The sequence below is a fragment of the Sarcophilus harrisii genome, chromosome 5 (assembly GCF_902635505.1).
Source record: "Sarcophilus harrisii chromosome 5, mSarHar1.11, whole genome shotgun sequence".
Taxonomy (NCBI): domain Eukaryota; kingdom Metazoa; phylum Chordata; class Mammalia; order Dasyuromorphia; family Dasyuridae; genus Sarcophilus; species Sarcophilus harrisii.
The window spans coordinates 20824276-20840498 of NC_045430.1; the positions used below are offsets into that span (position 1 = coordinate 20824276).

Genomic DNA, 16223 nt, shown 5'->3' on the forward strand with positions numbered 1-16223 from the left:
CTTGTTATTACTTAACCTCCTCCCACTCATGGATCTCTCTCTTGTCTTCTTCCCCAACCCTTTGTTTTTCCTGCCATCCATCCCTCCCCATTTATTTCTTTATAGATTTTGAAGAATGCTATACCCTTCCTAGTATATATGTAGTGTTGATTATTCTCTTGCTAACTCTATGCGCTCCCAAATCTATTTCATATTTACTGCTCCTGGTGTCTATTTTACCTCTGCATTTTGTCCATCACCTCTTCTCATAAATAAATGTACCTTTTGGCAAGGGGAAAGCCCTTGTGAGTTCTTCACATGTGAATTGCTACTGAATCTCATTATTTGGTGTCTACATCAATCTCATCACATATGTACACATATCTGTAGATATATTTCAACAGAATTGCCCTCCTTTGCATCCTATCCATTTTATACGCATTGAAAACCACGATTCTCAGAAGAGCTCCATTGGTTTTATCGCACTCTGCCAAATGGGCCATGACACAAAACCAGATTAAAAACCCCTGGTCTAAAAACTAACCAAGGCCAGGGGTGTGCTGGAGCCAGCTCAGAATGGCTTTTGAAGGGTTGATTGTTAACTCCCATCAGCATCTTTTACAACTCAGAACATCACAAAGGCTCAGGGCTCTGATGTATAATATTGAATGCTTAGAATTAAGAAGATCATGGAGAAAATATTAATAACAAAATTAAACCTAAGAATATGCTGTATTTACGTTTTGGTTTCCAGACTCTCCCCCTAGGTGTTAAATATTGATTAGCTCCCTAGGACCAAACTTCTTAGGGTCACACAGAGAAATAGATGACTTTTGTGGTTGAAGAAGACACAAGTTGTAGCCTGCAAATAAGACACTCCTTGGGAAAAATAGTGAGGAAATAAAACTTGCCTTTGGCATCCTCTCACTGGTCCATCTCCAGGGGTCCTCAAACTATGGCCCAAGGCCCAGGTGCAACAGCTGAGGAAGTTTATTCCCCTCACCCAGAGCTATGAAGTTTCTTTATTTAAAAGCCCACAAAATAAAGTTTTTGTTTTTACTATAGTCCGGCCCTCCAACAGTGAGGGACAGTGAACTGGCCCCCTATTTAAAAAGTTTGAGGACCCCTGATTTAGGCCATCCCTGCTGACCCTTTGTCAAACCCCATCCTGCTCCAGGTATGTTGGCAATTAAGGGTAATTAATAGGCCTGAAAGGAAAGAGACTCCAGAGACATTAATAATGGTATAAAGAAAATAGTCTGGATCCCACTAACTTAATGCCATTTACCCTTATTTTTTAAAAGCCATTTTAGCACTAGGAATTTTACTAGAAGTTTAAAGAAAAGCATAGAATTTAGATCAAGTGACTGCCTATTTCTTAATCTGAATAAGTAGTTAGTTAGCAGGGGAGTGTCCTGGAATTTGGAGAGTCACATATAAGAACTTTAGGGGAATTTCAGATGCCCAGATCCCAAACTGATTATAATGTCAGTTTTCCCCACTTTAACCAGTCCTAATCCTGTGGTTAACCCAGTTTTCTTATCACTTTGTAGCTAATAGTAAGAAATATTCAATTTGAAGATGGAAGAATGATCCCTGCTTCTAAATACTTCTCAGCGGGGGAAGCATGTGTGGTAGAACTCACAGATGAGGAGAAGAAAGTGGCCCAAGAAATCAAGGTGAATGTCTAACTCTGTATCTGAATTCTGTCACATCTTGCTCTTAAGGCAAAGGTATTAAGACCAGGGTGGAAACTGCCTGTCTGGTCCTATGTTGCTGTCTTTTAAAATGTCATTTGCTTACATAACCATTCCCATTTTTGTGTAGGCCATCTGGGCAGGCATTCTGAGTAATGTTTCTGCCATTGAGGACTCCACAGACTTCTTTAAATCTGGAGCAAGCTCGATGGATGTTGTCAGGTAATATCACAGATATCTTTTGATATTTTCTGATAGCCATTCATATCTGTGGCACTCAAACCAATTCAGCATTTTTCCTTTGCCTTAATGACGCATGCATTTGTTTCCTTCTCCTGTTGTCCTGAAATATTTTCCTTTGGCCCCTAGATGCTAAGAAATCTCTTCTATCTCTCCTCTTTTAAATGGACTCTCACATTAATTTCTTTTTTTTCCTTTGGAATTAGCTTATTTTATTAAATCTAAACAAGAAGACCTGCCCTTTATTTCACAAAATTTATCATGTAATATTAAACTGCATAGAACATATTCAGCACAAAATACCATTGTTGCAAATATTATCAGGACCTTCTACCCGAAGAAGAAACATCCTAATACCACCTTTCTTCCATCTTTCTATGAACCCACAGACTTATATATACTTAATTATTTTCTCCCAATCAGAAAAGGAACATTAATAGCAATCACATTCAGGGACTAGCAAAAAGAAAAGGCACAGAATGGGGCTGTTTCAAAGTGTTCTAAGAGAAAAGGCCAAACAGCATGAACAATAATGAATAAATACTACCACTGGTGTTAAAGAGCTTTTATCTTTATACCCACAAATAAATATTTATCACATTCATTTCTTTAATTGGCTTAAGCACCTAAAAAAAAGTCCTGAAGTCAGACATGTTAGAAATTTGGATGTTTCTTATATACAACTTTTGGCTGATATGATGATAGATGAATGGAGAGATAGAGGGATTTAGAGAGATGGATAGGTAGAGACATGGATAGGTGAATGGATAGATGGAGCATTTATTAAACATTTACTATGTGTCAGATATGTAATAAGTTCTAGAAATACAGATCTCAGCAAAATAAGATGACTTTTAACCTTTAAGAACTTATATTTTATTGGAAGGAGAAAGTACAAAAGGATATGGAAGCATGTTGAGAAAACTTCAGGAACTTTTACAGAGGCCAGAGCCTGGCAAAATAAGGCTAAAAGCTCACACTTGGCTCTGACTTAGAGGATGAAGTCAGAATGCCTTATTCCCACCCAAACACCCATGTCTAGTGAAATAAACTTGGAGTGGTGGTTACCAAGCAAATTGTAACATCATCCTACCCTTGTATTCCCCTGGAACACCACATGAAGTACAACAAGCTCCATTGTAAAGCAGCCAAAGCTTCTCACAGAGAGGGAGAACTAGTGATGAGGCAAAGAATATTAAATAGAATGACTCCCAATTATTTGAAATATCAGTGGAGAGAGCAGAAGCAAAAAGGGCCTCCCTGCAGAGCAGGACTAATGTAAAGAAGCAGGCTTAAGTCCTCCAGTAGCATCTCCTTTAGCGAAGCGGTTCTAATGTGTGTGAAGCTGGGAAGTCAGCAGGTTCCACAAGGTCCCATCATGTGGAGTGTGGAAGCATTTACTAAGCAGGTTCTGACCCAAAGAGACCCACCCTGGCTCTTCCAAGCTTAAAAATTCCAAACAAGAAAGAGACTCTTGATCTATAGCCAATCTTCCGTGCCTTTGAAAAGATGGTTTTGATTAAGATTGTCATATCTGAAAAGCTGATTTCTGAGCAAGGGAATGATACTTTTGTGACCTGTTTATCCAGAACATGGCCAGGTCCTTCCTTATGATTCATACGCTCCCCCACAGTTGGAACAACATATGGGAAGGAGCCAGGGAGGGAAAGCTGATAGACCTGGGCTAGAATCTCCATTGTTCCCCTTGCCAACTGTGGGGTTGGATTCATTCCCAGTCACGCGCTAGTCATGGATGCTAACGTTTCCTTTGACTTAAGGCTGGTTGAAGAGATTCGACAGAAATGTGGCGGACTTCAGCTGCAGAATGAAGATGTGTACATGGCCACCAAGTTTGGAGACTTCATTCAGATGGTGGTGAGAAAGTTGAGGGGTGAGGACCAAGAAGAAGAGCTGGTCGTGGACTATGTAAGTGGTCCCTTGAGCGCTTGTGAGTCACTGCTGCTTTGTCTATTAAGTATTGGAGTTCTGTTGGTGGGACAGAAGGAAGCAAAATGTTCATTGGCTTTGGATGTATGAAAAGCCATCGTGTGGGGGAAAATTGGAGCAATAGGTGGAAGGTTCAGAGAGGCAGATTCCTTTGGGGGAAGTTAGAGTGGAAGAAATTGTCTTAGGAGGATGGGTGCCCCCCAGGTGCTGCAGGGGGTTTGGATGATAGCTTACCTCCAGGATGGTAGAAGAGGGTCTGGTATGATGGATAAGGTGACCTTTGAGATCCCTTCCAACTCTGACCTTCTATGGCTGTGAGAAATGTGGCACACAAGACTATCTCCAAAAGGAATTGCCTAGGAAGGTGGGTCATGTTCTGACTTATGTAGAACAATAAATACAGACTCATCTGCCTCCAGCATCTTTAAATCAGTGGTGTCGAACACATGGCCATAGGCTGCACATTTCCAAACCAAAGGAAAATATAATTGGAAAGTAACAAAATAAAATAAAAAATAATTAACAAAAATTAACAAAATAATAAACAAAATATAGATAATTATAACATTTTAAAGACTTAGTTTTTGACTAAGTCAATTCACAGGTTGCAGGGATCCTTATATATAGATTAATGGCCTTTCTATTTGATTTTGACATCTCTGCCTTCACCCCAGTAGGAGCGCTGGATGGGAAAGTCATGTTTCCAAGAAGTAAGATGGGACAGGACACCAGGCGGCTCTCTTCCCTCTTGTGGTCAACATTAGGCTAATGTTCCTTGTGTAGCCATCGGGGACCACACACACATACACTCCCTGCCCTTTTTATTTCTCCCCCTGAAAGGAATGTGGAAATGGCAGAAAGAGCAATCTGAGACTGATGGAGCATGAGTGGGAAAGGGTTTAGGAAAGAGTAGGGGCCTGGGACTCATGAGAAACTCATTGGTTTGAAAAGAACCTTGGATTTCAGAGCTCTGAGACAGTCCAACTGGTGGGTGCACAAACGCGCGGCCGCTGGAGGGCACCATTTCCATGCTTTAGGGTTTGATTCCTTCATTGGCGAGCTAGAAGCTTGGTCTGACTTAAATTGGACAGAAATGGAAACTGAGGTCGGGAGTGGAGAGGAGTCTGGACTAATGGGAGAGGGGCCCAGACTCAGTTTCCTCATCTGTAACAATGGGAAAGTTGTCCTGGATGATCTCTGTCCAGATCTGTGGGTGACTCCAAGTGTGGATATCATGTTCTTTTATAACTTGAGGAAGAAAAAGAAGCCTGGAGGTTCCTCAGAACCATAAATGCAGAGCTAGAAGGGGCCTGAGGGTCACTTAGAGGGCCGTCCAGTCCAGCCCTCTAATTTTTTCAGAGGTAAAATGAAGTCTAGTGATTTGTCCAGAGTCACGCAGGGCTATAGCCAAGCCAAGTAGCTGGAGACCCTGGTGGGGACGACCCTGATGGACTCCCACTGATTAAATTTGTAGAACAATATGGCCCGAGCTTTCCTTCCTGCACTCCTATAGGGTTTCCCTCAGCAACTCTTGTTTCTATACTGAGTAGGAAGTGTGCACATCTGCCCAAACTTGTGCTCTGGGTCTCTCTCAGGTTTCAAAAGACATCAATCATATGACCCTGAAAATGCCGCATCAGTGTTTCATCAATGGGCAGTTTGTGGATGCCGAAGATGGACGGACTTACGACACCATCAACCCCACCGACGGATCTGTAAGTGCTTGTTCTGGGATATGGCATGCGAGTGAGCGAGCTTTGTGGGCAGCCGTACACCTGGGACTTGTCCCCTTTGAGGAATCCAACTGGCCATTCCCTTAGCTAGAGACAAGGTGGCACTTAATAAGTCCCACTAAGCTCCTCTGGGAGTGTAACTGAAGAAGAAAAGGGCTGGGACGTTGTATGTGGTTTGGCAGGGCCTGGGGGGGAGCAGGACTGTTGGGCTTGAAAAAAGCAGCTGGGAGCCGAGTTGTTAAAGCATCGGTGGGCCCAACGAAGGGAGTTTTCTACTATCCTAGGAACAGGAGGAAGCCCCTGGAGTTTATTGAATAGGAGAGTGAAAAGCTAGTCACAAGCATTTAAGACAACCACAAAAAAAGTCAGCAACCACTTATTAAACACCTTTTATGGGAAAGTAAGGGAGCATCTTTTGGGTTTTTTATATCTTGAAAAAAGTGCCTGATACCTGTTGTTGTGGTCGAGTGGCTTTCAATCATGTCCACTCTTTGTGACCCCATTTGGGGTTTTCTTGGCAGAGATACCGGAGGAGTTGGCCATTTCCTTCTCTAGTTCATTTTACAGCTGGGGAAACTGAGGCAAACAAGGTGAAGAGACTTGCCCAGGTTACACAGCTAGGAAATACCCAAGGCCTGATTTGAACTTATGAAGATGAGTCTTCTTGACTCCAGACCTGGTACTTAGTAGGTGCTTAATTAAATAGGGTTTCTTGGCTGACTTGACTTGCTGATTGCTGGGCACTGTTAAGTGCTAGGGATTTTTAAAAAAGAAGGGGGAAAAGCAGGGGAAAAAACTTCCTAGAATAATGGAGGAGATGGCATTAAACCATGAGATCTGGACAAAACAAACTGGAGATGATACAGGCAAGGGGAAGTCTTCCTGTAGGAGTGAAGTTTTAGCTGAGTCTTGAGGAAAGCCCAATGACAGAGGGAAGAAGGGAGAACATGTCAGTAAAAATGCTCCAACTGCCCATTGATGTGTAAAGGACGGCAAGAGCTCCATGTCACCAGATGGTAGCAGAGAAGGGAGTCAGAGACGAGAAGATCAGAAAGGTTCAATGGGCCAGGCTAGGAAGGGCTTTAAAAGCGTTTGGTCCTGGGAGTCCTCCAAAGCCATGGCAGTTTGTCATCACAGACCTGCACTGTAAAAGATCATTTTGGCAGCTGAGTGGGAAATGGGCAGGAGTGGGAGAGACAGGGCCAGCAAGAAGACCAAGTCGGAAGGATATTGCAAAAGTGCGGGCAAGAAGCAATGGGGGCCAGATCCAGGGTGGTGACTGAGGAGAGAGAAGGGCACTAATACACAAGTTCTGGATATAAAATGACAAGGTTTCCCAGAAGTGGGAAGAGTCAGGGCTGTCTCTGAAGTTGTCAGCCTGGGAGGCAGCAAGGAAAGCATGCCCTGAATGAAACAAGGAAATGAAGAAGAATGGTGATTTTAAAGACAGAAATGATTTCTATTTTCAACATGTTCCTCATTTTTAGAGAAGAAACAGTGAAGCTCATAAAGATTTGATAAGGTCACTCTGAGAGCAAGCAGCCTCCAGGCCCAGTCCTTGCCTCCCAATGCAGGGTTCTGTCCCCAGACCCCAGATCCCCTTCAGGGGCATCTGAGAAAGGCCCATCCTGTGGCCTGTGGGACACCCCTGCTGGTGACATAAAGAAACCTCAGTTTCCCCTGCAGAACCAAAGTGGCCTCCCAGCTTGCTCCTGTTCCAATATGCTCTAAAGAGAAAAATTACCAAACAAATCAAGGGTCCTCATGTTCAGAATCACTGAGTTTTTCTGAAACTACTCATGGTAGGATGAGAAAAATCATTAGCTTTTATCCAGTGTTACTAATAAAATACATACTGTTAACATAAATCAATCCTGGGGGCAGCTAGGTGGCACAGTGGATAGAGCAACAGCCCTGAAGTCAGGAGGCCCTGAGTTCAAATCTGATCTCAGACACTTAACACTTACTAGTGGTGCGACCCTGGGCAAGTCACTTAACCCCAACTGCCTCAGCAAAAATTAAAAAATCAATATTGTTATCAAATAAATAAGCGTATTTTAAATGCTGTATTAGACTTTTACAAAGCTCTCTTGTAGACTCTGGAAATACTTCAAATATCAAACCTTTCTGACTGTAATAATTTGAAAATTTCTCTTAAAACTAATCTTGCTCTTATTGTCTCAAAATAGACCATATGTAAAGTGTCTTACGCTTCAGTGGCTGATGTTGACAAAGCAGTAGCAGCCGCTAAAGATGCCTTTGAAAATGGTGAATGGGGAAGAATGAACGCCAGAGAAAGAGGGAGATTAATGTACAGGTGTGTTTGAAAAATCAAAACCAAAACTAAACTCCCATTCTCTGCCTCTGGGATAATAGCTTAAGATTGTTTTTTTTCTCCTTTTAAATCCCTTCAGAATATCCCAAGTGTCATTTAGATATGAGGAGTGAGTTATTGTCTCCCTATTATTTCCATTATCCCATTACCTGTAGAATCCCTGGTTTTTTTAATCACTGTTTGCTAAGATAGCTTTCAATGTGCCTTTGATGGGAGATGAAGTTTGGGCAGAAAGGCTGGGAATGAAAAGGGAGGTGGGCAGCAGGGAGTGCCCTATATATGCCACAGAGAAACAGGCAGGAACATTTATCAGTTCCTCAGTTCTGAAGCTAAGTGCCTGTCTCAGTCAGATTATACCATGTTAGAGTTTTCAGAAAATAGCAGCTTTCCTTCTCCCTTCATCCTAGTCCTGGCCAGGGTCCCAGAGGATGGACGAGGGGAAAATAGGGATGGTGTGGAACACCAAAGACACAACTTACTTCTCAGGTGTGCCTAAAGCTAACCCAACACACCTGTATTCAACCTGAGATTATCATGTTTGTTTGAACATGGGTTTCTCAGAGAATGTGTGAAAATGAGATTTTTTTTAAAGTGGAAAATCAGATATATCCTGAGGAATATATTTTATAAAAATTAACAGTTGATAAGCATTTATTAAGCACCCACTGTATGCCAGGCCCTGTGCTAAGTTCTAAGAATACAAAGAAAGCCAAAAATAATTCCTGCTCATACCCTTCCATTAAAATAATAACCTATATTACAATTAGCAACTTGCCTTTTACAAAACATTATTCTCACAACATTTCTGTGAGGTGAGCATTATCAGCATTAAAACTCAAGTCATGATTCACCCCAAATGTCACAACGTTTAGGGAGTAAACTTTCAAGTTAACACTGGAACCAGGGCTCATGGCTACAGAGTTACTCCTTCGCTCTCAGGAATAAGATCTGGGACTAGAAGGGAAACCCTTCTAATGCGATCCTCCCATCTTACAGATGAGGACACTGAGTCCCTGACAGGGAGGAAGTGAGAGAGTCATGATTCAAACCTCTTTCTTCTGGCTACAAAGCCAACAGTTTCTGCTAGACCATGCTGCCTTTCTGAAGATATTTTTATTAACTTGTTACTGGTCTTCTCTTTGTCAAATCACTTTTATTATGATTTCTTTACCAAGAGTGGAAATGTAGACAGAACTCAGGTTTTGCACAAATAGATTACAATAGAGGAAGTAGACTTATATTTTAACCAAAATGGTCAAAGTAAATCTTCCTAAGACCTCGATATCCACCCTACACTAATGTGATTTATATATTTCATAATAAAGACCATAATATCATTTTTCTCAATGGAATACTTATTCTTCTATGTACTTGAAAGAACACATTGTCACTGGCTTACTTATGGTCTTGGTATAAAACTTTCTATTCAGGCCCAGTCAAGTTCACATTTATAATTTAATTTTAATTTTATATGACATTTGTGTGTGTATGTGTATGTGAGAGAGAAACAAATAGAGAAAGTAAGAGACAGAGAAAGAAACAGAAAGAGACACAGAGACAGATATAGATATAAATGTACAGATATATATATATATATATATATATATATATATATATAGAGAGAGAGAGAGAGAGAGAGAGAGAGAGAGAGAGAGAGAGAGAGAGGCAGGCAGGAAGAAAGAACACACTGAGAGAGACAGAAATAGAGAGAAACAGAATCACAGAGAGAGAGAGGGAGAAAGAGAAAGACACAGACAGACAGAGAAAGACAGAGACAGATATAGATATAGATGTACATATATATATGGAGAGAGAGAGAGACAGAGACAGACAGACAGAAAGACAGAGAGGGAGAAAGAGAGAAGCAGAAACAGAGAGACAGGGAGAAACATAGAGAGACAGACAGACAGAGAGGGAGAAAGAGAGACACAGAGAGACAGAGACAGAGAAAGATATAGATATTTATGTACAAAAAAAAAAATATATATATAGAGAGAGAGAGAGAGACAGAGACAGAGACAGAGACAGAGAGTCAGAGAGAGAACAATAACTTATCATTCAGCCACTTTTGTCCCCCACCCTGCGTCTAGACTTGCAGACTTGATGGAAGAACACCAGGAAGAGCTAGCAACCATTGAGACCATTGACTCGGGGGCCGTGTACACCTTAGCTCTGAAGACCCACGTCGGCATGTCTGTGCAAACCTTCCGATACTTTGCAGGCTGGTGTGACAAAATTCAGGCAAGTACAGCCGGCACCTGGGCCCTTCCAGAAATGGGCTCCCCAGCGTCTGGCAGCCTGGTGTGCAGCAGGCCGGCCGCAGAAGCGTCTCAGGCATCTCGCTGACCAGGAAGGCTGAGGCCAAAAGGTCGTTATTTCTGATTTTATCGCTCTTGCCCATGATGATCTTCCTGAAGGAAGTAAAACTTACTGGGGCAGTCAGCAGATGGAAGGATAGAGATGGGCTTTTCTAGAAAGTGGAATCCATGTCCTTCTGTTGGTATCAAATCCTTTTTTTTTTTTTTTAGGGTTCTACAATTCCAATTAACCAAGCACGCCCCAACCGTAACCTGACCTTCACCAAGAAAGAACCTCTAGGGTAAGAGGACGGTTCTCCTGTGACTTTTTAGGGTTTATCCAATTAGAACTGAAACTAAGTGGTTTATTGCTTTGTTTTTTTCCCTCTGCAGCATCTGTGCAATTATCATTCCTTGGAATTATCCCTTAATGATGCTGGCGTGGAAGAGCGCAGCCTGTCTGGCAGCAGGGAATACTTTGGTGCTCAAGCCAGCGCAGGTAAAATGGGAAAAGCAGAGATTCAGCCACTACGCTCCTCATATTTCTGAGACTGAAAGGAGCAATGAATGCATCCGGCCAGGGACTTCCCCCACCCATGCAAGGCACAGTCCCTTCACACATTAAGAGATAATGCCAGTGAGTCTCTCTAGACAAAAAAATAAATAAATAAATAAAAAATGCCATCTGCTATCAACCTTTTGGTCTTGATTCTCTCCATATTTAGCTAGGATGGTCTTCAGATAAGTACATCATGTAGCCTTATAGCCTTTCCATGATGGCGCCAACTCTTGCCCTTCCCTCCACTGGCATAGCCATGCCATTCTTTTAAATAATTTCTTTTAGGATCCCTTCTTATGTGCATTCTCTCTCTGCCTCTGTTTTTCTGTCTCTCTGTCTCTGAATTTCTATCCTGTCTCTCTTTCTCTCTCTTTCTCTTTCTCTTTCTCTCTCTCTCTCTCTCTCTCTCTCTCTCTCTCTCTCTTTCTCGCTCTCTTTCTCTGTCTCTCTGTCTCTCTCTCACTCGCTCTCTTTTTCTGTCTCGCTCTGTCTCATTCTCTCTGCCTCTGTCTCTGAATTTCTGTCCTGTCTGTCTCTCTCTGTCTCCTTCTCTCTTCCTTCTCTCCCCTTACCTCACTCTTTTACTCAATCTCTCTTGCTCCCTTCTTTTTCTCCTCACTTCCTCTCACAAATATATTTTAAAATTTGTCATATATGGCAACACCTCATGCTATCCTGCGCCAATCAGACAAGAGCTTTAGAGGGGGCTCATGCTTAGGAGAGTGTGGGAGGCTTGTGGAGGACCACTTCAAGCTTCTTCAGATTGTGTTACATAATTCCCAGATGTATGGAAAGCCTAAGGGTACTACGGTTATTAGACTCAGGAAGCTGCTACCTGCCTCCTGATACAGGTGGACTCAGGAAGCAGAATGAGGAGACATGCATTTTGGGGGCATAGCCAATGCTGGGATTTGTTTTATTTGATTATCTATATTTGTTTCAAGGGTCCCCCCTTTTTTAACAATGGTAGGGAAGAAAATAGATTATTATTATTGAGAAATGAATTTTAAAATAATATTTAACACACATCTGATTGCTTACCATCTTAGGGAGGGGGAAAGGAGAAAAGGAGAGATAAAATTTGGAATTCCAAACTTTTTCTAAATGTTAAAAATTGTATGTTAATATATTAGTGGAGATGTTATGTTTACGTATTAATGTTAATATGTAATTGAGGGAAAACAAATTATACATATTTTAAAAATTACAATAACACTAATATTTAAAAAGTGAACCTTTTTTAAGAGAAAAACTTAGTCATTAAAAGAACTTTGCAATTTCCCATTGGCCACCCAGGCTATCTTCCTCTTCCTCTTCCCATTCAGTTGGCTCAACTCGGTGCCCTTTTGCAATAAACAGGATAGAGTTCATACATTAACATATGCAATTTGTCCATTCATCTTCTTATTGCCATCTAAACAATAGGCATTCTTTGACCATTTAGTTTTTTCTTTTTAGTTAGCTCATCTAAAATCCTTTGAATGATTATAAATCTCTGAATAATAACTAAATATTTATATAGTGTTTATTATCTACCAAGTGCTTTACAATTATTTCATTGGATTCTCACAACAACTCTGGGAGATAGAGCTATTGTTATCCCCATTTTACAGTGGAGGAAACTGAGGCAAACAGGGTTAAGGGACTTGGTCCGGGGGTCATACAACTAATAAATGTCTGATACCAGATTGAATTCAGGCCTTCCTGACTTCAGGCCGAGTTCTCTGTCCACTATTCTATCTATCCATATTCCACCTAAAGACTCTGTATTGTCCCAAGGCTTGATCCAATAAGTACAACGTCTTCTGTAATCAGCTAGGTCTGGAGAGCCTCACCTCTCAAAGTAAATTTTGTCATTGTCATGGTGGAGATCCAGTGAAGGGTCCAAGAAATGAACTCAGCTTCTGTCCTGACTTTCCCTCATGACAATGACCAATCAATACCTTTGATGAATATGTGTGACCTTCTGTTGCCTGCCTCTGTCATCCTAATCATCAGAGGGCTGTCAAACACCAGTGGCTATGTTATATACAGCAAGGTCTCTGTATTTTTATGTATGATATGTTGGATTTAACATATATTTTAACATATTTAACATGTATTGGACTATCTGCCATCTAGAAGAGGGGATAGAGGAAAGGAGGGAAAAATTTGGAACAGAAGGTTTTGCAAGGGTCAATGTTGAAGAATTACCTATACATATGTTTTGTAAATAAAAAGCTTAAAAAATGATTTTCATGTATGCAGAGAAGGACCATTGTGGAGAAACCAAGAGTGAGCACAGGGCAAGTGCTTATCTTATACCTTTTTCCATCAATGGTGTGATGATAAAGATAAAAGAATTAATAGATCATAGATCTCGAGCTTGAATCCACTTGACTGTAAGCTGCTTGAAGGCAGGGATTCCCTTTTGCTTCTTTTTGTATTCCCAGCACTTAGCATAATACCTGGCACATAGTAGGTGATTGACAAATGTTTATCGATTGAGGGATTGACTTTTTAATAGATAAAGAAAAGCCTAGAACTGATATGACTTACTCTCTTTCTGTCAGGAAGGACCCCAAATCCTGTTCATATAAAATAATGTGAAGTCCAAGTCTATTGTTAATTCATCCATCCCAGCTCTCATCTAATTAGCATCTTTACAGACATTCCCAGCAACCTCTGAGACAATCTTGATGGAACTTAACTCTCCCAGATTGTTTTATCATCATAAATTAAGACAGTTGTAGATTATATCAACCATAATTGCATACAAAAAGAAAGTTAAGTTTCCCAGACTATCTTTAGGCAGGTCTGGGACCTGGTCTGCTCCCTGACCCTTCTTCAGCTGGCACCTTTGCAATCCCCAAGGCTATATTCCCTGTATAAAAGATCAAATTATGATGAAGATCTTTTCTAAATTCTCTTCAGGGCTAATCCCACTATGAATTACTCTCTTTTCTTCATAGTGCCTTTCTTTTACAGGTGCCATTTTCCTTAGTCTAGCTAATTCTGGTTAGCCTACCCTGCCAGTCAATGGCTTTCTCCCCCGTCATGGAGTACTTCCTTTCTCCTGATTAACTGTGAGTTCCTCAGGGGACCTTGTCTTTTTCCTTAATAACTATATGCTCTCCCAACTTTATTTCATTTTTACCACTCCTGGTGCCTTTTATATCTCTTATTTTTGTCTGTAAGCTCTTCTCCTAAATAAACCTTCGTTTTTGGCAAAGAGATTGGCCATTGTGAATTTGTCACATGTTTATTTTGAACTAGATATTTCAACCTCGACCTCATCACTGTTGTTTCCAGGACAAGCAGGCCTCGTTGGCCCAGTCCAGCTCGGTCCTTTTGGGGTTACTTCTGCCTGCTCTGCACGCACATCCAGGCCCCATGTGGTAGCTTCCCTGTCAGAGCATCATAGGACAATCTCTCTGGAACAGGAAGGCCCCTGGGCCCACCTCCTTATTTTACAGAGGAGGAAAATGCATCTGGGAGAGGTCAAGAGCCTTGACCAACAGAGTTGCTTATAAACATCTCTGCACATTTTTTTTAATGATTTTTGTTTTTACCTTACCTTTGTTTTCCCTTGAACCTCTTCCCTTTTTCTCTCTCCAAGATCCATCCCTTAAAACAAGGGATTTTTTTTTATTTCAGGGAAATTTTTTTTTAAAAACCCACCTTATGTTATCTTTATTTGCTCATAGTTTTTATTTTTGTCTCATCCTTACATGTCCTTGATATTACTTAGCTTAATAGAATCTAGGTACTTGACTAACTTGTTTACCTTTTTTAGTTAAACTGATTTTTTCCTTCCATTGTTTCTTAGTATTTTATGAGATAATGTGGCTTATAATTACCTGCCATCTTTCTCTATAAAATTAGATAAACAAGTTTGTTCTGAGCCAGCATTGCCTTAGGGTGCCATCTTTCTGTACTTGGCAAGTTGACAATGTAGTGGTTGAGGAAGAGGGATATTTAATTGTTTTGTTATGATAATTGATTTATATCAGTTAAACATCTCCTTTAATAAATGGTTATGGTCCAGATCTATCTTTCTCTCCCTCCACTTTCATTTTTCAGCCCCAATAACATAGCTAAATAAGGTTGGTTGGATTTGTTTTTATTGATTACTTTGTTGTAACAAGAAAACAATCTGACTATAGTGGACAATACATTCAGGAATGACTCCTGCATCAGTGCCTTTTCGTATGTAATAGATTTTATTTTTGTGAGATCAATACTTAAGTATCTAGCGCTTTCCATTTCTTTTTATAAAGGAAGTGTTCACAAAGTTTAGAACTGAGGTATCTATGTAGTGTTCACATTTTGGGCTTCACTCCTCCCCTATTCCTGAACCTTATATTCTAGCCATTCTCATACTCCTTACCTATATTCTCACCTTTGTACTGAAGTCACCAAGTACTATAGTGAGGTCTGATTTTATTGGGAGGGTCTTACCAAGCTTTGTAGAATTTCTCAGTTTCTTCATTTTCTACAACAGAAATTACTGCATAAGTTGTGATCATTTACATGATGGTCTTTTTGCAATATTTATCAAGAGCATTACAATACCAGCTTTAGACCATAGAGCATTCCATGCTACTTTTGGACAATGGATAAAATCAATGCTTTCCAAGGAGAACCTTGAGCTCTTGTTCCATTTAGTGACAACTTTCTGCTGTTTTCTGCTTTGGGTCATATTGAGACTATCAAGGATCACATAATTTTGCTCCTCTGGTATGATTTACTTGGTCACTGGAAGAAGTTTTCCCACTTAGGGAACCAACAGCTACCTTCCAGCTTTATGAATGGTCTAAAAACTGTAACTCTTAAAACCCTTTCTTCCTTTTCTGCTATTCTATGACTATCACAGCAGAACAGAAGGAGGTAATGTGGGAGAAAGGACCATTTTGTATTTTTCTTTACTTCCTGTGCTATTATGATCATGGAGCACAGAGCTCTTTACTAACTATAACTACATATATCCAACCTTTTATATATTAGTTTTGTTAAGTATTATTTTTATAGGTGGATTTGATGCAACTTATGAGAATTTTAATGTGGGCTAAAATCCCTACTTCAAAAGCTGAAATCTGACTCCCCCCCGCTTTTTCTCCCTAATCACATTCTTGTTGTTGAAGCACAAAGTTTTCTTAGTTACTGGGTTGTCCCTGAAGAATATCACAGGTTCAGTGTGGCTGGAATTAAAATCAGTCATTTCCATTATATCTGGGCTCTGTAACAAGGCCGAAGACTACAGGTCCAGAATGGTTTGGGCTCTATTATTGGCCACGTTAATTTATTTTATTTTCAAGTCAGGGAACAAAACAAATATTACATAATCAATCGCTTTACAAAAAAAGGCACAGTTCAATTCATCCACATAGAGCCTGGAAGGTGACAAATCACTTTGTATCAGACAGAGCTGCAAAGGGACCTTAATTTGATTGGGCA

General features: G+C 40.6%; 1 protein-coding gene across 1 annotated transcript in view; it reads left to right on the plus strand.

The window, feature by feature from the left end:
• ALDH1L2 (aldehyde dehydrogenase 1 family member L2) overlaps positions 1–16223 on the plus strand; it is a 68465-nt gene that overhangs the window by 36387 nt on the left and 15855 nt on the right. Inside the window, exons 8-15 of the mRNA XM_031941042.1 lie at positions 1533–1658; positions 1807–1898; positions 3695–3842; positions 5459–5578; positions 7786–7913; positions 10022–10172; positions 10460–10530; positions 10622–10727. Coding sequence (XP_031796902.1) covers positions 1533–1658; positions 1807–1898; positions 3695–3842; positions 5459–5578; positions 7786–7913; positions 10022–10172; positions 10460–10530; positions 10622–10727 — 942 coding nt within the window. The remainder of the gene's footprint in view (positions 1–1532; positions 1659–1806; positions 1899–3694; positions 3843–5458; positions 5579–7785; positions 7914–10021; positions 10173–10459; positions 10531–10621; positions 10728–16223) is intronic.